This window comes from Taeniopygia guttata, chromosome 8, assembly GCF_048771995.1.
Source record: "Taeniopygia guttata chromosome 8, bTaeGut7.mat, whole genome shotgun sequence".
Taxonomy (NCBI): domain Eukaryota; kingdom Metazoa; phylum Chordata; class Aves; order Passeriformes; family Estrildidae; genus Taeniopygia; species Taeniopygia guttata.
The window spans coordinates 16,020,856-16,047,465 of record NC_133033.1 but is presented as its reverse complement, the minus strand read 5'-3'; the positions used below and the strand labels follow the sequence as shown (position 1 = coordinate 16,047,465).

Below are 26,610 nucleotides of genomic sequence, written 5' to 3'. Positions count from 1 at the left end.
CTCTGGTCTTCTCTTTGTTGCCTAAAAATCTGTGACTTTGGTTCCATCACCTTTAATACAATCTGTCACTTAAGAAAGCTTTATTACAGGAACACTTGTGGAAAAATGGTAGGTTTTGTTAGTTTTCTCTATTTACATAAGGAAGTCTCGAAGAAAAATCTAAATGGGAGCAGTGCAAACCTGAAGCACCTTTCCTATGTCTTGAATATTTGAACAATCCCTTGAGTCCTGCTTATTCACATACCTGCTTGAAGAACTTGACTTATGAGGAGTTACTTAGCACAGGACTAGTACGTTTTTGCCTTTGTTACAGCACTGCTGAAAGACATTGTATTTCTTCAGTTTCTTTAACTAGGCTGATTAAATTCAAACCATTTAGAAGATGGCTTCTAAATTTTTGTGCTGCTTAATAGTTGCTCTGTGCTTTTAACTCATTGGCTTATATTTATGAATTTTGTGAGAAACTTGATACCAGAACACATAAAGGCACTTCGTGCTTTTCACAAACTCAGCCGAATTCTCCTGTCTTAATTTTTCAGCTCCAACGCGCTTTCAGATTCATTGTAAATCCCTATTAAATGACACTGGGCTTGCAACAGAGGCTGACAGATCTCTTGTCTGCAACTACTAGTAGGCAACAGCATGGTATGCTTGCTACTGAGGTGTAAGCTTTACTGAACTAGCATTGCATGAAGGCAGTGCTCCTGATTTGGTGTGTGACACTACTGCGTAGTAAAAGTTGTCATTATGAAATAAGAACTTGGAACTGTCATAAACCTACTGATAATAAATGCAATTAATAATGTACATAGAACAATGCATTTAAGTACATTCCTATCAAAAAGAATTATTAATGAACAGAAAGTGGACAGCATAGATCTGATGACAGGAAGGTTGCATCTAGTCTGAATTACTGAGTGACCTAGGAAGCTTGCTTGGAGGGATTACAAAATAATTATGTTAATATGCAATTATCACCTCATTTCTTCTGTAGTAACCTCAAGATGTAGTGTAGTAAGGGTGTTATAGCAAGTGCTGATAGTTTGCAAAAATACTTATGTTCAAGATTTTTTAAGACAGTAAGATTAGCTTAAGGCATTTAAATTATGATCTGTCAGCTTGAAGATAGATCTGACCTTACACTTTTTTAATGATGAGACTGTCTGGCCACAGGCAATCATATCTGCAGAACACATTATGATTTTTAAAACTGATAGTTTATTAAGAAAAACAGTACTTAAAATTAGGTAGATTTTAAATCAGTTAATAGAGAGTGGAGTGTGGCTTAGCTGAATAAATAATTGGTTTCTTTCTACTTTTGAATATGAAACAATTTCTGTATAGTAAATAGCATAGCATGTAAACCAAGAATAACACTGCTAGGTGCATTGTAGTTATTCTAGGCTTAACTGAAATAATTAAATTCTAGCCTTTAAATAAAGTGTGTTTAAAAGGTAGGAGCTGGGATTGTATACGCTTGTATAGGCTTTTCCAGACACTTTCCATCACCATTTTTACATGTATATATCTCTTAGGTATATCGCACTAGATGCTTAAAGAAAAATTATCTGGTATAGTCCTGGTAGTGGATATGGTAAGAAATGCTTTCAAAAAACCGGAAGTTTTATCTCAATTTTTAAAATACGCCAAGTATTAAATGCTACATATTTTGACAGAATTAATAATTTTGTATTCCTCATATGGTATAGAGAAGATAATTTTAAAACTCTGATGAAAACATCTGAAGAATAGTACATAGCCTTGGTTACATCTTAGTTACAATGATTTTTTTTCTTTTTTTTCCCAAGAGACAAGTTAGATGGTAACATTTCCTCAAAAAACATGTGTGTCTTTAGTTATACCTGTCACTGTTACTGCATAAATTCTTACACGTGGAGTAGATAATGTAACTGAAGTATTGCATCTTGGCTCAGTATTATCACAAGACTAATTTAAAATACATTTTCTGTTTTCTCTAATGCCACACTGTTAAAACTATTAACATTTTTGTTGTTGTCCTGCACAAAAAAATCGTGAATTGTACCACCTTGATAGCTATAAACATAATAATATATGATGATAAAAGTGATAATTAGCTGAAAATTATTAAAATGTAGCAGTGATATTATTGATACAGTAAGCATTTCAGGCTTGATTCAAAGACTGAAATCTTTAGGAATACCTGTTTTACCATAGAAGACTTCTAATCATACCCATATGGAATAGTTGACAATCTCCATAAATACACAGTACAGAGAGGAGTCTCTTACAAGATTGCATCAGGTAATGCTTTAGATATCTTTCATAACTCTGAAGAGAATTTCAGTTTAATGGTGACCACAGGGTGTCCTAGCCACTTTCTTAACTTCAGCTTTAATACTAATGTTCATTAGCAGTATGATTTTATATGTAGAGCAACATAATTTTGTCTTCATCCTGTAAACCTGTGAGAAGTTATGAGGAGCCATTCTGATAATGAGGATTGCAATCTCCAAGCAGCACAATATTCTCACTCTGCCTCCCCGCTGTTCAGGGGTACCAGTGAAGTTGCTTTAAATGGGAAGCGTCTGTTCTTTCTCTGAACCCCTCACACCAGAACAGATGGGTGGGATGGAAGGTTTTACCTCCGAGGTGGTAACAGTGAAGCCACTCATTAACACTGAATTTACCACTTCGTTAGCAACATTGCTTCCTGTTGAGAAAAGCTAATACCGGCTCTCAGATTGACTGAGCACACGCTTTTGTCTGCTTCTGCAGCAATAAACTTAGGAAAATGCACATCTTCCACGCAAAACTGTCTTACTCAATTTCTTACTAATGTTTTGTGAACAGTTTTGTACTTTGTTGTCTGATACTATATGAAGTCTACGTTACTGAGTTGTAAAATTCCTGGTGCTGTTATGCATCATTGTAGGCTTCACTTTTAATTGACTTTTGCATTACTGATTCTTAGCGTGTGTTTGCACTGCCCATTTCTAACTTCTGTAGGTGATGTAAAGACTCCTGCTGGGTGGTGCATTATCACCGTTTTAGGGTGATAGCTTTGGATGTGATCTTATTGGAAGTCGTTATTATAGTGAAAAATGACCCATCTCAAAACAGCAAAGGAAAGCAAAAATCTAAGAAATGGCAAAATGAGGAACTGGGTGTCTAGTAGAACATTTACGTAAAGGTATGTAATAGATAATATTACAATAAAATATTTCACACACAATAAACATTTATTATGGCTCTGATGTGAGCATTGCTATATTTCTAAATCGGCTCGTTCAGTAATGGAGTAGCAAAGGAAATACTTTTTTAATGACTTAATTTTTCATTGTATTTCTACTCCAAATAGAATTACTTTTATCTGCAAATGTAAGTTATTTTACATTAGGGTTTGTTTTATACAAACTCAGAAGAGGTTAAATAATTGTTTTGTCCTTTTGCAAGTGCGATAAAAGAGAATTTCTGTGAAGCTGTAGTTAGCTTTGAGTTGTGTGGATAGCTGTCATTCTGTTGAGTTTAAAATACTGGACATATTTTTAAATGTTATGTTATGAAGATGAGACTGGTGTTGTTTAACTAGATTGTTTTCTCTCCTCAGGAGAAAAGGATGTCCAAAGTGGTCTTCCTGGATTTCGATAAAGGACCATTGCAGGAAGCCATGGATATTAGTTGTGAGTTATAACATCTCAATTCAAAGAGTCTAGGTAATAACTCATTTTAACTGAGTTCCATTCAAAATGTTAATTAGTAACTGAAGCTATGTGATTGTAGGAATCAAATCCCACAAAAGATCAAAGTGAGTAGTCTATAAGGGTAAAATACATGATTTCTGTATAATACAGATGTCCTGACTCCTAGATGAATGTTTTAATGCCTTATACTCACTGTGTTCTGAGGACATGTATAAAAAGTGTATGTCAGAGTAGACTAAGTTTACATTTCTGTTGGTCACACTTTGATTTTCATGTGTAGGCAGCTCTACTGTGCTCCCTAAGCATTGAATAGATGATTTGATATATGAGTAGGAGTCACTTGTAGAAAGACAAGGCCACCCACAGGGAATTAATATGCAGTAGTTCTCTGTACTGGAAGATACTGTTAATGTCATGCTCTGGATTCAACACAGTGACTTCAACTGGTAGGTAAATCCTAATGAAGTGGTTTGTTCTTACAGTACTCCCCCCCCCCACCTTTGATAAGATGTTGTTTAATTTGCTTATCATTTAAAATAGCCTTATAAGCAAATGGGATTTATTGGTTTTAAAGTAAGGAGAGTTATTTTGTAAGAAGGGAATAAAAAGACATCTCGTCTCCTCAGTGAGTTTGATCATTCGCTGTGTCTCTGTCACTAATCAGATGCTCAAAATTAGCTTCATTGTGTTTTTCCCTTCTGCAGGCTTCCATGTAGCATCAGGTCAGTTGTATGGAAGTATTTTGAACCAAGTGCTGCCTTGAGAAACATAAAGACTCTTTAAGTTTCCTTAAGAAAGTATGCTTAAAAAAACTCCAGAATTGCTAGTAGATGTCTGGGTTGCCTTTACTCGTTACTTTTACTTCAGGAAAACAACTGAAGATAACCTGTATTAATGTACATATAGAATGTATTTGCTTTTCTTTTGACAATCTAATTTTCCCCATCTTGCTTGTGTGTAGGTCTCGGGCTTCTTTGAGCTGGGATATTTGGCAGTGACTAGTTTGATGTATGGTTATTAATATTGCATACCAAAAAATAGTATTTTTTATTGCTTCATTGATTTACTATAAATGTCTTGGATATCTTAAATGAAAAGTAGATTTTGACAAAAGCATCTTTTTAGATTACAGTGTGAAGAGTGATCCTGAAGAAAAGCTGTAAATTAAAGTTGTCATTATTTATTTCTGCAATTGCCTGATTTTTTTCTTGCTTGTTTTTTAGTATAAATGTACTTAATGGACAGACCAGCAATATGGATGATATAGAGACAAATACTGGAGTCACTGGTGCTAGAGAAGAAGAAATCCTATGTGATGATAATTTTGTATCTGAGGAAGAAGGTGGCATTCCCAAACCAGAAGAGAGTGACACGTCATTTCAGAAGAACAACACATTGACTCTGAATGAGGAGCTATCAAGGGACGGATCTGAAATAGCCTTAAGTGGAGGCCAGGCTTCTCTGTTTATACACACTGGTGCTCCTACTGTTTCTAGTGAAAACTTTATGTTGTCTAGAGGAACTGCTGTTAATGGACCAGTTTCACACTCCACCTCAACAAAGACTTCCATTATGAATACAGGCAGCGTTTCATTAACCGCTGGACAACCTGGAGGTCATCCTGCAGATTCCTGCTCAACTTTGACAGTGGTTCAAGATCTTCAGCTGCCTGCGAAGAGTACAACACAGAAATCCAATCAGCACCAAGTTTTATTTTTGTTACCTGATGTAGCACATGCTAAGAACCTGACTCATTCCATTAAAAATCTACCTACCTCTGCTTCAATTGGTGGTGATTCACAGAAAACAGTAGGAAATAGTGTAGATAGCACTTTAGTAGACCAAGTAGAAGTTTGTGAGGATGATAAAAATTTACTATTAAAAGATGATTGTGTCGATACTTTAACAAGCATTTCCTCAGGTACAGGTGACTTCAGATCGGGATGTGATCCCAGCTGGGATCCACAGAAAGAGTTTATACAGTTTCTTATGACTAATGAAGAAACAATAGAGAAATCTCCCATTCACTGTAAGGTAGGGATAGAAAAGAAACGAAAAAGGAAAATGGATGTTAGTAAAATAACACGCTATACTGAAGACTGTTTTGATGATACCAGTTGTATTCCTAGTAAATCAAAACTATTAAATGTTGAATTCTTAGAGCAGAATGAGGAGCTACAAATAGTAGAACCACAGAAATATTCGTTGAGTAAAGTAAAGCCTGAATCTACAGATGAAGAGCTGGAAACTGTTGATGGTATCCAGCAGCTGATTTATAGTCCCACTAGTAACTGTGCAGAAGATACTTCTCCTGTTCACACTAGCACTTTTCTATCCAATACTTTAAAAAACAAATGTGAAGAGAATGATTCTGAACCACCATCTACTTTCAGTACTGATGAACCATCATTTTATCCCTGTACAAAGTGCAATGTGAATTTTAGAGAGAAGAAACATCTGCATAGGCATATGATGTACCATTTAGATGGGAACAGTCATTTCCGGCATCTCAATGTCCCCAGGCCCTATGCATGTAGGGAGTGTGGAAGGACATTTCGAGATCGTAATTCACTTCTTAAACATATGATAATTCACCAGGAAAGAAGGCAGAAACTGATGGAAGAAATCCGTGAGCTGAAAGAACTTCAGGATGAGGGTAGGAGTGCACGGTTACAGTGCCCACAGTGTGTATTTGGTACCAATTGCCCCAAAACATTTGTGCAGCATGCAAAGACCCATGAAAAAGATAAAAGATACTACTGTTGTGAGGAATGCAATTTCATGGCTGTGACAGAAAATGAACTGGAATGCCATCGAGGGATCGCTCATGGAGCAGTAGTCAAATGTTCAATTATTGGTAGTGACTTGTCCCAGAGAAAAACTCAGAAAAAGGCATCCTTGAAAGATCCTTATTTAGGATCCTCAAGAAAGTCATCGACGTATATGTGTAAGCTGTGTCCGTTTGCTACTTCAGCTAGAAGCATTTTAAAAAAACATATGGCATATTTGCATTCAGCATCATGCCTTGATCCCTTTGGTAGCCATCTTAGACTAGAGAAAAGAAAAGGCAGTATAATAGAAGAATCTTTAGATTTTCGTAGCAGGACAAAACAGTTGATCAAACATTCTTCTACTTTTCCAAAGAATTCTGCTTTAAAACAGGATGTAAAAAGATCATTTGGCTCTACTTCACAATCCAGTAACTTCGCAAAACTTCACAAGAGACCCTACAGGATACAGAAGGCTCGGAAAAGCGTTTCACAGTCATCTGTAAGTGTGTGCAATCTAAATTCTACAAACAAGAACTTTTTTATTAGAAATAGCATTGACCAAAAACGTAAATGTTTTCATCAAGCAGCAAAGCAGAAAGCTAGTGCCAGAAAGAGTAATTATTTATATAGACACAAATATGAAAACTACAGGATTATTAAAAAATCTAGTGACTCTTGCCCTTTGCATTTAAAAAAGGAAGAGTCCAAATCTGTCAGTGCTTTGCATTTATTTTCTTCATCAAGTAATAATTGTTTTGTCATGGATTCAAATAGCCTTGATTGCAAAAGGGCAGAAGGCTGTAAAGATCATAGGCATGTAGCTGTAAAAAGAGTGGTTAAAGAATCCAAGAGGGAAGGCTCTGTTACAGGAGATGATTTGGATTGCTGTCCAGATTTTCTGCATAAAATGACTGTTGTTGTTTTACAGAAACTAAACTCTGCTGAAAAAAAAGACAGCTATGAAACGGAGGATGAAAGTTCATGGGATAATGTTGAACTATGTGATTACACTACACGGTCTGTGGAGGATGAATCTTACAGTGATATTAATCAGGAGCATGTAAACCTATTCCCCATATTCAAAGGTAAAATGGAAGATAATGAAGCTGGTGATAAATCTTCACTTGGTTATGAGCAGAATGATGGCTTTTATTTTGAGTATTACGAAGATGCTGAGGGTAGTAACTTCTTGCATGACTTGCATGATCCTCAGAATTTAGAAAATGTAGGATCAGCATTGCCAAAGCATAATTCAGTTTTCCACTGGACTGATTTGTCGCTTGAAAAAAAATCGTGCCCATACTGTCCAGCAACCTTTGAAACAGGTGTTGGCTTGTCCAATCATGTCAGAGGACATCTTCACAGAGCTGGACTAAGCTATGAAGCCCGTCATGTTGTTTCACCAGAACAGATAGCAACAAGTGACAAAATGCAGCATTTTAAAAGAGCTGGAACAGGGACTCCAGTTAAACGTGTTAGAAAAGGTAAGATTTGTTTTTTTATTTGGGTACAAAGTTGGGTGGACAAAGGGATTTATTGAGCACTGAGCAATAGTTTCTTGTAAAGCCTCTCTTCCTGTGATTTGCAGTTGTCATGTTTAACTGTATATAATTGTCAAAAAACATTATAATTATTTTCTTTGTAGCAATTGAGAAATCTGAAACTTCCTCTGAGCATACATGTCAGCTCTGTGGTGGCTGGTTCGATACTAAAATTGGATTGTCTAATCATGTGCGAGGACACCTGAAGAGGCTTGGCAAAACCAAGTGGGATGCACACAAGTCTCCCATCTGTGTTCTGAATGAGATGATGCAAAATGAAGAGAAGTATGAAAAAATCTTAAAGGCTTTGAACAGTCGCCGTATTATTCCCAGACCATTTGTTGCTCAGAAATTTGCATCAAATGATGACTTTTTATCTCAGAACGTTATACCTCTTGAAGCATACCATAATGGCTTAAAGACTGAAGATATATCTGTGTCTGCATCGGAGGAAGAAGGGCTGAGTTTCCTAAATGAATGTGATGAAACAAAAGCAGTACTACATGATGAAAAAAGAAATCAGTCACTTACACTGATAGAACTCCTAAAAAACAAGAGGTTAGGAGAAGAAAGGAATCCTGATATTTCCCCTCAAAAGATTCATAATCAAACTGCAAGAAAGAGGTTTGTTCAGAAATGTGTTCTTCCATTAAATGAAGATAGTCCATTGATGTATCAGCCACAAAAAATGGACTTGACTATGCAGTCAGGTAAGAAGGTGTTTCTTGACAACATTTCCCAAGAATCATATAATTCATAGAAAATGTACAAGTGCAGAGTATTTTACTTGGGATTCTGTTCATTTAATTCTTGTTTCATTTCCAGAGGACACTTGACTGCGAGAGGTAGCACAGCAAATTTTTCTGACATGTTTTTGCTAAAGTGAAAAAAACCCTCAGTAACACTGAAGGGTTTTTGCATGGAATATAGTTCCTGTTCTGCATATGACTGAGCATGCAAATTGAAAGTGGACACAAAGTGAGCCTCAGTAAGGAAGAAGACACATCCTGCAGTAAACAAGTTGAAGTGTCCATGTGTATTTGGTAGACTAACAGTTCTGAAATGTTTGGGCTTGCAACCCAGTTTTTGGGCATTAAAACAGCTGGTTTAGGAATACTGCATTTTAAGTCTTCAAGGTTTGTCCAAGGCAGCATTTGCTCAAACTAACAGAACTGTTGATACCATTATAAATGCGTAATACTGCAAATTGGTGAATGACTGTCAACTAATTTTGATGGTTTTAGGCAAACATACTCTTACAACATAGATTAATTCTTGTTTGTTGCAAATTGTGGCTACTGTGAGAAACTCATGCTTGCTTAGGGCCTGTCTGTCCTGAGTGACAACCTGTGCTGGTTCAAGCTTTGTTGGCATACAGTTGTAGCCAGCAGGTTTCCAATGCATGGCCTCTGTCTGACCAATAAAGACCTAGATTGTCCCTCCACTGAGAATTGTGCTAATGAAACAATTCTACTCTCAACTTCCTAGCTACTCTGTATACTAATAGAGCAGGCTTTTAGGGTGAGGTTTTTAACTTACTTGTCATATGAGAATTATTTCTAGTCTTGGGGAACTCTTACAACATCCTTTTTAATGTGTATGTGGAGCTTGCATTTGCCGGTTTCTTGGTTGGACACCACCAATGCTGCAGGATTCTCTAGACTGAAGAGCAGGATCTTATTTTTATTCCCCTGACTTTTTTTTGTGCTGTTTCTTTTCTTGTTATTAATCAGGTTAGTAAAACTGGCAGTGCCTAGTACTTTTTCACTTGTATTCTTTTCTTTCTTTAAACAAAAACCCCAACAATCTGATGTGCTCCGAAGTTCTTTTAGGGGCTATAAAAGTGTGGCAATAAATCTCTTAAGAAAGGTGGCTTTCTAAAATGACATAGTAGAAGTGGAAAAGAATTACATTTTATGTCTTCTGTATGTCTGTGGTTGTCCCTTAAGACAGGAGATTGCTTAATAAAGGAAGTGTATCTTTGACAGGTTTAATGATTTGAAAAACAATGCTCAAGGAATAGCTTGCCAAACCTGACACTGTGTTTTGTTTTCTGTGTAATATTTACTGCTCAACACTAGGTAGAACCTGTTTGGTTTTGATGAACAACCAAGTAAAAATAAACATATGCTCGCATAGTACTAACAGTTCTGAATGGGGCCCAATAGTTTTCTGTGGCTGAGGTAACAGAATTTGATAACTAACGCACTGTGCCAGTTGAGTTAATGAGAAAATATTTAACATCAAGTTGAAAATCTTTTTTTCCTAAGAAAGGCAAATATTCCTAATTTTGAATTTACTTCTATAAAGGCTTTTACCAACCAGGTGTTCTTCTGTAACTTGCCTGAAAAAACAGCATGTCTTCTGTGGGCTGCTGGAGAATAGCATTCTTTCTTTCCTGCAGAGACTTTTCGGCTGTGTAGTTTTAGTTTTTTCATTTATTCTTCTAATAATTCATTAGTAGAGAACCCTCACCAAAACAATGTATCTTTGGTAAAATGCAGGGAGAAATATGGTGAAGTTGAGCAGGAGATAAGTTATAATGGTTTCTTTGTCTGTAAGTGAGGAGTTCAGTATTGTTTCATTGTTTTGGTGTGATAAATAGCATGTTGCTTTGTTGATATTTATTTAGCTCAAAGATTTTAGTAAAAAACTTCAAATAATCTACTTTCATTATCAATTGTGCATCTATAGTAATGACTAGAAAATGCACTGAACAAGGTGTTTTGTCTAATAGCTGTTCAGTGGTGTGTGTTTTACCACCTTTTTCTCTGAGCCTAATTTTAGTATTGAGCACTTTAGTCTTATGGGTAAAACACTTTTAATTACCACTTTGTGAATTTGACTTTTCAAATTCTCTTTATTGGAAATTCTGAAAGCTCTGAAATTTCTCAACAGAACTGTGCTATTCAAATTGAGGATTGTATTTTGGAATTAGAGCTTCATTATGTGGAGATCTGTAGGAGCGTGGTAGTAGGTATTAAATGCAGAGTAGCCTACTGGGCTCAAGTTGCCTCCTTTCTGTTCTTTTTCAAATAACATGGTTTGGCTTAAAGCACTAGGTGGAAAACTAATAATGGTTAACTTGGATCCTTCTAATATACTAAACAATTGCGTCAATGCAGTGAATATATTTTAAACCATCTTTATTGCAGAAAACTTTTTACAACGCTTTGAGAATTTCATTTTTTGAAGAGAGAACTGGATTATAGTTTTCTTTTGAATGATAGGTATGCCTGTGAAGCTTAGAACGTGTGTGCATTGCAATACGACGTTTACAAGTGCTGTTAGCCTGTCCAACCACTTACGCGCTTATGCACGAAAGAAGAGTGCTGGACTTTTGACTGGGACAGGTATGTTTTGTTACAGATGTAAAAGCAAGTCTGTCTATGATACATTTCCTTCATCAGACTGGACAAAAGCATATGTTAATTCAGAATAACTTTGAAGCTTCTGCTGGTAAACAATTTATTTGCCATAAAACTTCAGCAACTTGTAAGAAAACCTATGTTGCTGTTGTCCACTCTCATGTCTGATTTTCATTCTTAGTCTTTGATTTTGGATCCAACACTTAAGGTATGTAAGCAAAACTAAGAGATGGTTGCTTAAATTCATTCTCCTATGATATCACAACTTCCCAGCCAGATAGTTGGCCTTCTAATGAAGTGTTTTAAAGTATCTCAGAAATGAGAGTGATGGGAGGAAAAAAAGGCAACGATACAACCAGTAATTTTTACTGTCTAGTACATACAGTTACAAAGAATACTCCAGTAAAATAGGAAGAGCAAGTCATATTACACTCTGTGTATTTCTAACAACATATGTTGATTTCATATCTTGTTTGGCTCACAACCCAAAAACTACCTGCTCTGACATTGAGTGAGGGTAGTACAGCATTTGGCACCGCTATTAATGTTTTTAATTAAAACACACTTCATTTTGAAATTATTCTGACATATTTTGACTTGTTCTCAGAGACCTGCAACTTGCTTGGCTGTAGGCAATTTCTGAGTTTACTTGGATTATTGCTGAGATTAGTGGGACTTCACATGATCAACAGCAAATTGAGGAATAGAGATACAATATAATGAGGAAAATTTGGAGATACGAAGCCTGAAATATTCAGTAATTAAGAAGGGCAACCATCAGTTTTCTGTGTCAACAAACACAGGCTTTTACATAATGCTCTTGGAAAATGCATAATCCTTTTTTCATCTGCAAATGTAATTCATTATGCTAAGAATGACAAACTGAGTAGCAGGCTTTCTCTGTAGTAGGCTGAAAGTAATATTTTTATAATATGGGCCTGCTAGGTCTTAGGTTGCTTTACATTAGTGCTGTAACAAAGCAGATTTGAAAGGAAGTCAGCAGATGCAGTAATACCTAACATGTAGAAGAATATGCCATTAGTCAGTGATTCTGAAAAAAATCATATTTATTCAGTAGAAGGTTGATGGTAGTGAACTTCATTTACCGCTGCTGTCACTTGACATTAGCCCTGTGGTAAATTCCTTTTCGTATATGCCTACTGAGGAAATATTTTTAAATTGCTATATATTTAAATTGCACATGTATAACTTAACAGTAATTCAATGAAGGAGACACTGGCAAATAGGATACTACAGAGATTGAATCCTGGACAAGCACTTTGTACCTAGTTTCCCTTTTGCTAAATGGGGAAAATGAAGGAAGCTTATTTAGGTACTTTCAGGGATTTTTGTTTGTTTTCTCTAAGAAATGTATTTTGCTAGTGAAGTAGTTTCACAGTCATCAGAACAGGTACCACTTTTCTTAAAAGAATGGAAAGAAAGCTCAAGAGTCATGTATCATGGGACCTAGAAGTTGGTTTTGAATTAGGTTGGAAACAAAATGGGGTTAGAAACAAACTTTAAATAAAAGGTTAGAAACAAAAGTTTGGAAAAAAAAATCTTTTGCTCTCAGAAGCTGGAGCTAAGCCAGATAAATAACTTACAGCATGGATAAAGGCCTGTTGCTGAAACAATTGCCTTAAGGAGTCAGTATTGAGGTCTAGCTATGAGATCTTGCAACCTATTTATATTTGTAGCAACTTAGTCATTATTCTGCTGCAGCTCTGTGAAGGTTGTAAACTTTGCTCATTGATTTCTCATTCAACCAAGCTTAATGCAAGGCTTGTAGACCAAAAACACATGCTTTTAAACAGTTGTTCAGTTTGATATTCCACTTTATATTATAAGTTTTGTGAAGAGAATTATTTTAATGTAAGATTTTACTAGCACACACTAGTTTTAAAGTACACTCTTCTTATGAGTGTTACTCTTGAGTAGATCTTGAGTTTTCTTATTAAAAGATGGTTGCAGTTGAGAGCGATTTTGAGATGTCTTCAGTTGGGCCTCAGCCATAGCTAAACCTTCAATGGTCTTCAGCCATTATATGGAGACATGTTTATACATTTTATTAGATGAGAACATATATTTATACATATATTATATGAGAACATGTTTATACATGTTGCTTCTCATTAAGCCTTTCTTATATCTTCTAAAGCAAACATAACTACCAAAATAAATCACATCAGATAATTATTCAATTATCTCAATTTCTTGCTGTAATAAAATAATGGCATATAAACATGAATGCTGTAATTCTTTGATCTGGCAGTTGTTACAGGACCTCTCTAGGCACTACTATTTATTAGGAGAAGTAACATGAGAAATACATGATCTCTGTATGCCACCAAAGTGAGACCTTTCCAAGCATTACATTAGCTTATGTACTAGTCTCAGATTTTCCATTTGTCTGCACGTGCTTTTGATAATGACTGTTACCATATTGCTCTTCTAGCAGGTGTCCTGCTTCTTCAGTCAGTGATGTCATCATATTTAGTTAACTCTTAGCCTATTTTTCTTTTCAAATGCAACTTGACAGTTTTAGCAGTATAGTAGACATAGTTAAGCATAATGGTAGCTTTGGAGAATGGACTCAAGAAAAACATCCTATAAATGAAAGTTCCTAGGCTATTGGCTGTTTGAGGTTAATCTTTATTAAACTTTATTTGTGCCTATACCAATGCATTATAGATCCACTATAGAGCAAATACCTGTTTCCTCAGATGTCTGGCTGGAATTTTTTGTTGTTGTTGTTATTCGGTCCAATTTTTAACAATGTAATCGCTCATCTTGAGTAGATACTAATTTCCTTTTATACCTGTTTTGATGTATAGCAACACATTGATGTTTCTCAGAGCAGGTGGTCAACTTGCTTCTTTCTTCTGAGTATCTTTAGAGCATTGGACAAGCCTACACAAATCTTCAAAATGCATCTCACTCTTCTTCATTATAGTTGTATATTCAACTTCAGTTCTTTTTTTCTCTCTGGGCTTCTCTTGCCTCCCTTCTGCCCTGGCTCTCCCCAAGTCTCTTGATTCCTTCTTGCACCCTGGATTTTTGCATCTTCTCTTTGTTGACCCTTTTCACATACTCAGTCTGTTCTTTCATCTGGCTTTCATCTTCTGGGAATCACCACTTTCTTCTTTGGTCTCTACTTCTGTAGGTGGAGTTTGCTTTGTCAGAAGTTTGGGAGGGAACAATAAAGCACAGATCAAGAAGTCTGGCCTTCAAGCCAACAGTGTGACTGAGGTAGTGGTTCATGAGGGCTACTGTGTGTTCCAATAATTTCAAATGTAGTTTTGTCAAACTTGTAGCTTTGGGATGTTTGCGGTGGAAGCATATCAGGTGTGCAGAAATCTGAGATCCGCTGGCTTTGTGTGTCATTGTTTTCTGCTGTTACAGCCATAACAAATCAACTGGCATGATGAGCTCATTTTCAGCATCCTATAAAATCCTACAGAGAGCAAATTATAGGGGTTTATTTAATGTACTTCGCTGTGCAGTAGTGATGAAGATAGCTAGCACGTGATTTAATTTGAAAAATTAGTGACTAAATGTACAAGAAAGATCATTATTTTTTACTTGGCAGTGCTTTCAGATGGTTAATTAGTTCAATTTCTGTGTCCAGTTATTCAATTTTTTTAGCTTATGTACACTTTAACAAAAGTAATGAAGTCCAAATAAAGGACCCAGCTTCAGTTTTCCTGAAATAAGGAGCACTTTATGTTGGGGGACATCATAAGCAGAACATATAAATTTGGAACTGAAGACCAAATGTCATGGCATGAAAGGGCATCTAATTGTGACCTGTATAATTTGCTTAGGCATGCTCATTGAAACCTCCTATGTCCATCTGCTTGTAGTCTTTTGTGAGAAGTCATCACAGAGGCTTTTGTATGCAGTGTTTTTACCTAGCATATATTTTTCAAAGTAGTGTGCTCTGAAATTGTACGTTAGAATCCACCAAAGTTTGATAGTCTTTTGTTTTAAATGGGTTGTTTCTCCATCATGTTGTATCATCAGTTTGAGCATGGGATGTGACTGGTTATTTACCAAAAAGTTTTTCAGTTATCAACTAGGAAACACCAAGTGGCCAAACTTGAAAGAAAGAGAGTTCTTCCAAAAAGAAGTAGGCCTTTATGGAGTATGAGGAATGATATTTTGGAAGCTGTTACAACTACAAAGTAGCTGTTAATGAGAGGTAATTCCTACCTCTCTCTAACATTTTGCTGCAGTTTCTGTGCAGCTTACTAGAGCTAAATTATTCGTGGTCTCTTCCCAGACATGATAAAAGACTTTCTGAGGAGGTCATGTTTTGTTATAGTAAAGGCATAGAAAAAGCAGGAACTGAGTTTTGGTCAGAACATGGCTACTTTATTGGGGAGGCAATGGCTGAGGCAATTGTGTGATTTAGTTGATGTAACGCTTGTAAGCATTGTATCAACAGAGTACTCAAGTGTGTGCATATGACTTTATTTAAACTTATTGCTCTCTGGATAGACAAAATTAAATTAATGTGATGTTTACTGATACACATGCCTCATAACTGCTGTTTGAATTGTAGTTTTCAATGAGCTTTACTCAGCTATTCCTCCTTCTTCACTCACTTTCCATCTTCACTGGAGTAACTTCAGAACGTACTGGTGCTGCTTTGAGCTCCCTAAAATGTGAAAGAATATGTTCACTATCTCAGAAGACATAGGGAAGAAAAAAAATGACCGTTGCAGAGCACAGGATTTGTGTTCTTATTGTTTTCTGTCTTTTATAACAGCTTCTTGCTTGGGCAAATCTACTTTCAAATTTAGTTAAGTTGCTCTGAGAATTTGTAGTGTAACCTGAATCCTTTTTTATGGTCTTTTACTGCTTTATAATTTCCTTATATATATATATATATATATATATATATGTAGAGCCTCCATCATAAATGGCTCAGAGAACATGCCCTTTCGTTTTCTCACTGTTTGTGGAAAAGTACCTTTCAAGGAAGTAGAAAGTACCTCTCCTAGTTCATTATTGCAATTTCTGTCAGTGTTGCTGTTGTTTGATTGCATAGTAGTTCAGAGGTGTTTTTTCTTAGAAGATTATACACACACACTCACAAACCCATTAGGTGTCTGGAATCTGTTGCAGAAGACCAACCCAAGTCTTAGAGGAAAGGGAGAGCTCTCTGAAATGCTCCAGATGGATGTGAGTAGAATCAAATTTCTTGATGGGCATTAATGTCTTCATCAATGTCAAGGAAATCAGCCAGTTCTTGTTCCAAATTCAGGATGACCTCTCTAGGAGGAGTCTGTTGTCACTATTGCTTCTTTTTTTTCCACTCATATAAACTGACATCAACTAACTTGTCATCAGATGCAACTCATGGACATGTTTGCATTCGGGTAATACCAACTTCTGTTTCCCTTCTTCCCATGACGTTCCACCAAATGGCAAATTTTTTGCTGTAATAACTGCTGCAGATAAGTTGCGCCTCATACAACCAGTTCTCTTCAAAGCATGGGTGTCTGGGTTCCAGTATTTTATCTGCCTACATTGCTGATGGTGTTACTGAAGTTGTGGTATGTAAAACACATATGTGGTAGTTCCTACCTGATATAATAGCTAGATTTTTTCTTCCTAATTAAATGAAGAATATGTTTCTTGTGAGAGAATGAAATATTAAGAACCCCCTTGATGCTCTTCCAGAAGCATCTTGGCCATTTCTCTATCTCCCCACTGCCACCTTAGGTTACTGCCTTTTTATCCAAACTGGTTTTGTTGTTGGTGTCAGAAAAAAATGCTGTTAAGCCTCATTTTCCTAATGTTGATCTGAAGAAGTCTCTCTAGGTTGGTGTCTGCTTTCCACTGATTTTATTGGTTCTCTGATTCCTTCAAACCTCAGAAATTAATTTTAAATTTTAGATAGGTAGGAATCTTTAAGTCTGGGGATAGAACTGGAAAACGTCTGGTATGTCTACCAAGTTTAAAGTCGGGCTACAAGGTAAAAGCTTGAGAGGTGCTCGTTTGGAGGGCATGAGAAAAATTAAGGATACAATCAAGACTGTGTGTTCTCTAAATCAACATGTTTTACCTCACCAGACAATGTCTTATGCTTCAGAATGCTAAGAGGTTAATTCTTCTGTTTTATATTCTAGGAGTCAAAACTTTAGCCAAGTGTAACAATTTTTTTTCCCCATTTTACTGTTAAGACGCTTCAGTAGCATAGCATTATGCCTTCCTGGTATCAAGAATACCACCTGGTACTGTCTTTCTGGTTTCTGTGGAGTTTTTGTTGAAGTGGTGTAACTGGTTGTTTGCAAAAGTGTTTGTGTTGGAGTTATGTTGTTGGTGTCTTGTGTTTTGGAATAGAGTGTAGCTAGATACACTTCTCACTTCAAGCAGTCACAAACTTCTTGAGCTTTATCAGCTGTTTGTATCATATAATAATTCAGTTTAATCCACTCATCCCCTACTTTGGCTGCTTCTTAGAATCTCCAGGTTTTGTTTCAGATTCCCATTACATTTATTTATGGGAGATACAGACCTCTGAGCTGCCTGAACTCATTTGCTGTATGTTTGCCGTTCACACACACTACTTTCATACACAGTTTCAAATGCTTAGACTGAATTTAAAAAGTGACTTTGCCATCCCTCTTGATTGTCCCAATAGCAGCTCCCACTGCCAAGGACTAATACATACTTTTTGTAAGCTTCATTAGAATTCAGACAGGAGTGAAAGGGAAGCTTCATTTTAAATTCTTAGAACAAAAGGACAAATTTGTGCTTTGTGTTGAAAACACATGGCAGGTGTTTTATTCAAACTAGAAATTCCTGATTGTACTAGCTGAAAGCTACAACTTCATAAAGTTGTAACTTGGTTGAACATGAGTGGTCTTCTGATGGTACTCGAACTACAAACAAGTTCTGAGATTTTGACAGTGTTTTAGGCATGAAAGGGAATTTCCAGTGGTGCTTTGCTTCTGTATAATTCTGCAGTAGGTTTGTAGGTGCTTGCTGATACTAAACAGTTTAATGCTGAATGCCAATTATCTAGTCTTTCAAAGAGCAAGCACAATGCTAAGCTAAAAAAACCAGATTCGTGTGTTCTGCTTGGTATATTTCTTAGAATACACTGTAATTGTTTTGGATTTACGTTATAATTAAATATGGAGAAACAAGGAGGTAGTAAAACAAGGAGGCAGATGTCTTTTCATTATTGCTATAGGGAATACTTACTGAATATCTGTTTGACTAACACTCATTGAAGTATTACTTTCACATATGAAAATTTCTCTTCTTAGCTTTAGACTGTAAGCAAAAGAAGTCAAGGTCAAGATCTGGAAGCAAGAAGAAAATGCTGCCGTTACCTCACAGTGCTGATGAAGTTTACATACTCAGATGCAGGTACATAGTGTTACTTTAATTGGAAAAATACATTCTTAAGAGCTTGCTAATGTTAGTCATAAAGAGATCCATTGTTGTATCCATAAATGTTTGTGATTAAATTGAATAATGAGGGGGTAAAGGAATTGCCTGTTTTCATTAATTTGAGCAAGATTAATTGATTCAGTCACACTTAGGTGTTAGATTGCCAGTTGTTTCTCTAGCTAAAAATCTTACTGGTTATTTCTGAGAAATATTCTGTCCTTCAAAAAAAATTTATATATGAACAACAGATTGTTATTAATGGCACTGAAAGTATGAGAATATGAGTTGTATAAGCTGCAGTTTTGTGCTCACAGTTACTACTGATGAACTCAATTACTAAGTTTTTCAGCTAAAACATGTAGAAACAAACCTAAAGAAAATTAAGTTTTTCCTCTTACTGTCTTTATTTTATAATTTTTCAGTAGCGATAGATGTATCTTGATGGATTAATTTTAATATTTGCATAGGTTTTGTGGTCTGGTCTTTCGAGGACCTTTGTCTGTTCAAGAAGACTGGATAAAGCACTTGCAGCGACACATTGTCAACGCAAATCTTCCACGGACTGGAGCTGGCATGGTTGAGGTCACATCACTACTTAAAAAGCCTGCTTCAATCACTGAAACTTCATTTTCTTTACTGATGGCAGAAGCAGCATCATAGAACACAGAAACATTTTAAATTTTAATTGGATGTAAATTTGAAATACTTCATCATTTTTTAAAATAAGTGGTTACACTAAATTATGTTTATAAATGCTAAAGACAGAAAATAGAGGAAGTGGATTACAGTAACATCAAAATGAATACTTAACAGTTACAGTAAGTAGTCTTTATATTTTATATAGGGTGGAAGATAAGATGTGTTTTTAAGGTTTATTATGTTTTTGTCAGTTACTGTGTTCACTATTAATACAAGACCATTATATGTATGGCAGCCATTTTTAAATTGTTGCACATGGGTACTTAAAGGACAGATTTTAATAAAACAAAGAAACTACGTTCTCTTCAGTGTTACCCAAATCAAGGTTCTGTTTATTCCAAAAATAATTACATAGTAAAATAAGATACTATTATATTTTGTTTGTATGTATGTAGTGTTTTGTATAATACCAAGAACTGCTAATACAATTTACTCAACTTAGGGCATTAAATACCACGTACTTCATAGTTCAAGAGACTGTTTCGTTCAAATAGGGCAATTAGTACTATTCTATCTAGGTGTGTAAGTGTTTTTTTTAAATCACATGAGGCTTTTTGTACTAAAAAGTGGAGGGAAACTTGTTTAAACAAATTTCTATGAGAAATATGTACATAATACTGGAAATTTATGGTAAGGAAATATTCTTTACTTCAGTTGCATTTCTCACTGACAATAAAGTGGTGCATCCATGCTACCTCCTACTTGTCAACAAAGATGGTATTTACCCTTATGTTTTTGTATCATAGTAGATTCAATCTAACTTCCTTTATTACAAAACATCTTTTTGTTAACAAGTTTGTTACTTTTATGACAATTTACTTAAAGTCTGACTTGCTTACAGAAGTTTGCCTCTACTATTTTATTTAACACTGTAGAAATGTACTAATAAGCATTGCTCACTACACGGTTAGAGTAGGCTTTTCATTTATAATTCTGTTTAAAAGATTGATCATTTTAGAAAATTCAAACACAGATTGAAATGTTTCCACATATGAAGAGAATGTTTACAACTTAAATTTTAGAGCTTGTTTTGGATGTGATTATATGTATGAAAACTGTAACACTATGCTCATGCTAAGGACCTACTTACAGAATTATTGAAATAAATGTGCTGTGAGGATGGAAATATGGTGCAGGTGTCTTGGTCATGATGACTTGTGTTTGTTCATTTAAACTGTCTTCTGAACATGATTTTTGTTTAAGTCAAATTAGATTCCTCTACAAATCAATTTTGTATGCAAGTAACATTTCATTTTACTCATATAGGGTAACAGATACTGTAGTTAAGCCAAGGATATGCATTGATATTTTCTTTATATGTAAATAAAGTTAAAAGCAGTTAAAGCAAGAGGAGTATTTTGGTAGAGTATATACATACCTCACTGCCAGTGAAATTGCTTTCCTATGGTATATCTCCTTACCAGAAAAATCTCTAAATAAAAAGGTTTAAAGAAAATCTAAATGTCTATAATGTGAAGCATTTATTTGCATTGTGTGAATTAAGTTTGTGGAATTGATTTGTCTTGCTTGAGATTAGAATCTTCTCATGATCTTAAGTACATTTACTTGCAATAAACTGAATTGTTCGCAGATGCATTACATTTGATTGGTGGAAAGTATGAATAAATGTCTGTCTTCCTGGATGCACAGAGTTCAGAGTTAACACATGAGGCTTGTTAATGTTCTGATAGAATAGATGGGCTAAAAATGCACAGCTGTGCAAGACAGAGGCCTCAGACAAGGCCATCCTAGCACTGTCAAGGCTGTCATTAAATTAGTGGTGTCAGGTGTTTAACTGTACAAATTGCTACAGTTAAGTTTAGCTTTCTCGTTGAAATTTATTCTCTTGTAAGTGGAAAATCTACATCCTTACATTTAAAGGCTGGAAGAATAAATACTTCAGAGATTTTAGAAAAGATAACTAGGATGTTGAAGTGTATTGCAGACAAATTGTGTATGCAGACTAACAAATTTCTGAATTTGTGGATACTTGTGGAACTTTTTTATAAGATGTGAAAACTGAAGATTTAAAGCAGTGTGTTGAAACAGAATAGAGGGAAGTGATCACATCACCTTGAATGTTTATAATGCTTTAATAGAGTGCTTGTTTACCCTTCTCACCAAAAAAGGTGCTTGTGAGAGCACCATATTTTATGGCTGTTTAGCAAATGAAAAAAATCAATTAAGTGCAAATGATATTTATCTAGTGTTGTTAAGAATGCTTGTAAGGTGAAGCCATACTGTGCAGAATTTTGCGTTAGCAAAAGACTCTTACTAGATTCATAAAAATAGTTTTTAAAACCCTAGTTAATTCTATTTAATTAAGCCCCAATTGTGAGCTACTTTATGTAATACTAAAATTAAAATGCAAAGTTGTGTCTGAAGAGCAGTGAGCTGATCATTTTCCAAAATGAGTTTCTGTTGATGAAGAACAGTTTTCAGTGACAGGCTGCGTGCCCTGCTGGCATCAGATCATTGTGGTATAGTTAAAAAAAAATATGTAGGAGTTCTAGAACTCTTACGATTATTAAATTAATTGTATATGTGGTTGATACAGGCTGAATAATCTTTAAAAAAATAGTAGAGTACTATTAGCTGTCCTTAGCCTCTAGTCCTCAATGGGGCTATTTGTTTACTTGGTTTCTATTGTGTATAAAAATTACACAACAGATAAAAAATACAGATATTTTTTATCATTATCTACAAGGAAATATAAATCCCTGTCTCTGGAGTTACCAAAATTCTAAATTGTAGAAGAGGGCAAGTTAAATCGGTCCCTTTGTGATGCCAGTGTGATGTTATGTGGCTTGAGGGGCTCTGTGGCAGTCTGTGCCGAAGGGCTGGACTTCCAGAGCTGCTCATCTAAACACGAGTGTTAGTCTGTTCAGGTTGGCTTAGGCTGCTTTGGGGTAAAGGCTGCAGTGGCACAGTGATTTCTGTTTGGTTGATTTTGGTTCTGTATCACAGTCCTTCTTGTTTCTGAAGTTATCCTAGTTTCTGGTAAAGGTCTCTTTGGTAGTAGCCTCAGGAAAATTGTAGAAGACCACTCCTATACACTTTTCATAAGATGATGGCCTATATTCCCTAATCCCTGTGATATTTCCAAATCCTCTTCAAAAAGTAAAACTGCTTGCATTCTTTGAAAAGATATTTCTGCAGAACCTTGGGTAGGTGCTTGCAGTGCCCATGGTAGCTGCTCAAGGGGTAGTGTGTCCAGGCATGGAAAACGGAGGTGAGCAGGCAGCACACGTTGGGCATTTACTGCGCTTTGGCCGGTCCTGCTGCGCATGGTTTGGGGGAACTGTATGAGGTGGGCTGAGGGGTCCAGCCCTGCCCGCAGATCCAGCTTAGTCCTTAGGGCTCAGGAAATGAGCTGCTGGCTCCTCCCGTGGGAGAGGAAGGACAAGGACGGGCCTAGGTGTCCCAGCTGCTGGGGAGGGGAGCGAGCGCGGCAGTCCCGGGCCGGGCGGGCTGCGTTTGAGCTGTGTGCCTGCGCTAATTCCTACTGTCTCAGCCATGCTCAGGGAAATCACCAAGCTTTTTGAGGTAAGTGATCACAGGAGAAACGTGAGTTGTGAATTGGGGCTCAGAGAAGAGCATCCAGAGTTTCTAAAGGTCAGTGTCACAGGACTGAGATCAAAAGACGCAATGCTGTTTTTACTGTGATGCTTTTCCTGGTCTAGTTAATGGTTCTAGGTTTCCTGCAATGCTTTAAAGAGGGGTTTTGCATTAAATCCACCTGATTCTGAAAACCTACAGAAGATAAATTGGGCTGAACAAATGTGGAAATACTAGCAGTGAGTAGCAAGTACTTGCTTTTAACTAAATGGTTATTGGCTGTGAATAGACCCTGTTTAGTTCAGCACTATGGTTAACAGACTTTTCCACTTTTTATAACAGTAGTTAGTGGCCTGGATATTTAAACACCAGTCTCATATTTTAAAAATTGATTTATATAGTTTTGAGTTTGTTTAAAGAAAACCCCAAACTTTTTAGGGTGGTACTTTAAAAAGCTGACTGCATTATGATTTGATATTTCAATCCACCGTGCTTTGTAGGTGCTGTTGCCTGATATATGGGTAGCAATTGTGATGTAATGGAAACATTTGGCCATAGTGCCAGGTTTGTAATCTCTTGCAATAAAATGTTCCTTTTTAACACTGCAGGCTTCTTGGTGTTCTTCCCATTGCTCAGAGGTGAGCTGCACTGCATGTGTCATTTAACCAGGGAATTCCACACCAGCCAGAGCAATTGTGTGTTGATGGGCCGATTTGGCTGTAGCGACCTGAAAATTCAGAGGGGTGAGGCAAGAAGGGGGCTATTTACATTCCAGTATTAGAGACTGAGGGTGAAAATGGGTGGTGGTGGGAACGCCACCAGAGCCAGGGGCCCAAATCTGAAGCTGAATCACAAGTGACAGTGGCTCTCATTTGTACCCATCTGTCCACTTTTCACTCTGTACAATCTAGCCTCACTACTGCCTTCTCTTCCAGTTCAGAGCAGTTTTTCCTTGCAGCTTTGGCTGTGCAGTGTCTGCCATATGTACCTGGACAGAGCACACTGAAAAACCCAGTCTGCCTGGTGCTCTGCAAGTCCTGCTCTCCTCCTGCAGCATGAGAGGATTCATTGCCATACCACAGCTATTCACACTGTAAGAAAGAAATGCAGAGGTTGATCAAATATAGCATAAAGGACTGTTGAGGGGTTTGTTTGAAATAAGTGGGGATCCTTTCTATGTTTTGCTGAGGCTGAACTCTGGTGCTGCTCATTTTCTAGTTGTGCTATAGGCTAATAAACATGTGTTTAAAAAAGTAATTAAGAAGTCTCTTACCTTTAGTGCCCTATCCCCTTATTAAGATTTGAGCACAAGTCAGCTAACATCCTTTTTACAAAACTGCTTGGTAATGCTGAAGTCCATCCAGTAGAAGAACCCTGTGGTCTGGTAGCTGGTGTCTGGCTGCAGTGCTTACCCCGCAGGGAAGTGGTCCTGGCTGCCTTAGCTCATGTGCAGGTGGCTCCAGTGTGCCAGAATGGCAGTGGAGGGATCTGGGCACCCTCACTGACTACGAGGGTGGTTTGCATACATTGCCTGAACACAGACATGGAGTAATTTTGGCTAAAAATAAAACTGGAATAAAGGCATTCCTGTAGGAATGTTCATCTCTAAGTAAAGGCAAACTTTTTTACAAAAGCCCTAAAAGATCTTTCTCATGCAGGCTCCCATGCTCTTTTCACTGCTATTAAAACCCAAGCAAATAGCATTCTCACTGATCCCAGAGGTTCCAAAATTCCAGCTCTTACTATACAGTTAGGGAACAAAGGGAGCCTTGGAGCCTTTTCAGAGCTTCCAAGGTGCTTGTACTCCTTGTGTGGTATAAATCACAACATTTTTGGGCTTTCTCACCTGTATTTTCACTCAAAAGTACACTTACAACTCGTAAGGTCTGAGGTTTGTGTACTAAGTGATGATAACACTTCTGCTTTTGTATAGAGACCTGCAACATGAAACATGCTTACATGATACTCATGGTAAGTGTTCCTCAATATAATCTACCTCTTTTTAAAAATCTGTTTATTGGAAACCGAAAACTTCACATGTAAACCTTTGATTATGTATCTTTAAGTCAGCAGCAGCTGTGAATCATGTTTGTATCTCTCTATGAAATTTGGCCAAATCCATCCTCACTGCTGTAGCAACAAATGCTGAAGCTCTGTGTCACCCTTACTTTGAATCTCATTGTGCTCTTTGAAACAGCTTTAGAAAATAATAGACTGCTAAAGGAGAATGCAATCTAACACCACTAGTCTGTGTTTTAGCCAAATAAGGAACTGTGTGTCACCCAGGTACAAGTCGTGCTGACAAGATGTAATTCTTTCATCTGTCTTTTCCCTGCAAAAACTAATTGTGTGAAAGTAGGAAAAAGAAAACTGCCTTATTTGGATAAAAAAGCAGGAGGAAAAATCTTTAAAAACAAACAAAAAACCCCATAGGTTGAAAGAGAAGCTGCAGAGAGAAGACAGTATAAGCCTGGGGTTGACACCTGTTTTGTAGTCCCTGAAATATAGCTGATGGCTGCCTTTGCTGTGCTTCCAAATCTTCAGGGATGCACTTGGGTTCCTGGCACAGAGGAGGGTAGGGCAAATATCATCCTTAGAGGGACAGCCAAGGAAGGAGTTTTCACCCAAACCTGTTAAAGAGATAGGCAGTGATGGGAATGAGACTTTAAATCCGATTTCTTGTGTTGGAAGTCAACTGTTCCCATTCCCTTTGCCATCTGTAGTACATTTACTGAAGCTTTCTAAGTGCTGCATATAAATCCATAGACACTTAGTCCAGTCATGAAAGAACATTAACTGCTCTTCCCATCTGTGGCCTCAGTTACAAATTTGCTACTGAAATCTGATTTTTCAGGTTCTGTTTATGACACATTGCCATTCATTGCCTCCAAAAAATTTCTCCTTTCCTATTTGCCATCCATCATTTTGCAACATTCTCTTCTCACTGAAATAAGCTCCACTGCTAAATCCAGTGTTCTCTGACTGCAGCTGACCGCGAGAGCTAATAAGTGACTGAAGACCCTGACCCAGAATGTGAGTGTTCTTGCAGGATCCCAAACTCATTTCTTTGCCCTGAGGCCCAGGTTCCCATCTGGTTACAGCACTAAGCTGCATCTCACTGGCTGCTGACCTGACCATTTTCATTATCTTCACTCCTAGCTTGGTTTGTTTTCCTGTTCCTCAGTTTTTGGTTATATCCACATTTGGGTTTTTGTCTTCCATTTTTCATCTCTCTTTAGGACTTGACTTTACCACTGGCTTGCAGTGAAAAAGCTTTTTGGAAAAGTCCTATATTACTGTGAAAACAGAGTACTGCTTAGTATTCTTAAAAGCATAGCTATTGGCCTGATTTATGGTTTATTTTATATAGAGACAGTAGCTCTCTGTACTTAAATGGAGGAGGAAATGTTTAGATTTTAGAATTATTTTGGGTTACACAAACCAAAAATCCCAAGTTACACAGTACCAACCCTTGATACTGCTGCTGGGAGCTAAACTCATAAGTTCCCTTTCTGTTTTGTCTGCACAGAGCTGAATTTACTGTCTTTTCTTGTTTCTTTCTTGTTTTTTTCTAGCAACC

General features: G+C 36.7%; 1 protein-coding gene across 24 annotated transcripts in view; it reads left to right on the top strand.

Annotated features, from left to right (window-relative positions):
* ZNF644 (zinc finger protein 644) overlaps positions 1–23,635 on the top strand; it is a 78,503-nt gene extending 54,868 nt beyond the window's left edge. For 7 of the 24 annotated variants that reach the window (XM_072932466.1, XM_030279142.4, XM_030279137.4 and 4 more), the window contains 5 exons: positions 3,590–3,695; positions 4,907–7,938; positions 8,100–8,705; positions 18,647–18,749; positions 19,241–20,934. In XM_072932466.1, the coding sequence (XP_072788567.1) occupies positions 4,938–7,938; positions 8,100–8,705; positions 18,647–18,749; positions 19,241–19,433 (3,903 nt within the window). In that variant the 5' untranslated portion in view covers positions 3,590–3,695; positions 4,907–4,937 and the 3' untranslated portion in view covers positions 19,434–20,934. Of the gene's footprint in view, positions 1–539; positions 631–2,988; positions 3,173–3,589; positions 3,696–4,906; positions 7,939–8,099; positions 8,706–11,225; positions 11,349–18,646; positions 18,750–19,240 lie in introns of all 24 variants that reach the window. The other 17 variants (XM_072932473.1, XM_072932474.1, XM_072932475.1 and 14 more) reach the window with 7 other exon arrangements.
* Positions 23,636–26,610: the final 2,975 nt, after the last annotated feature.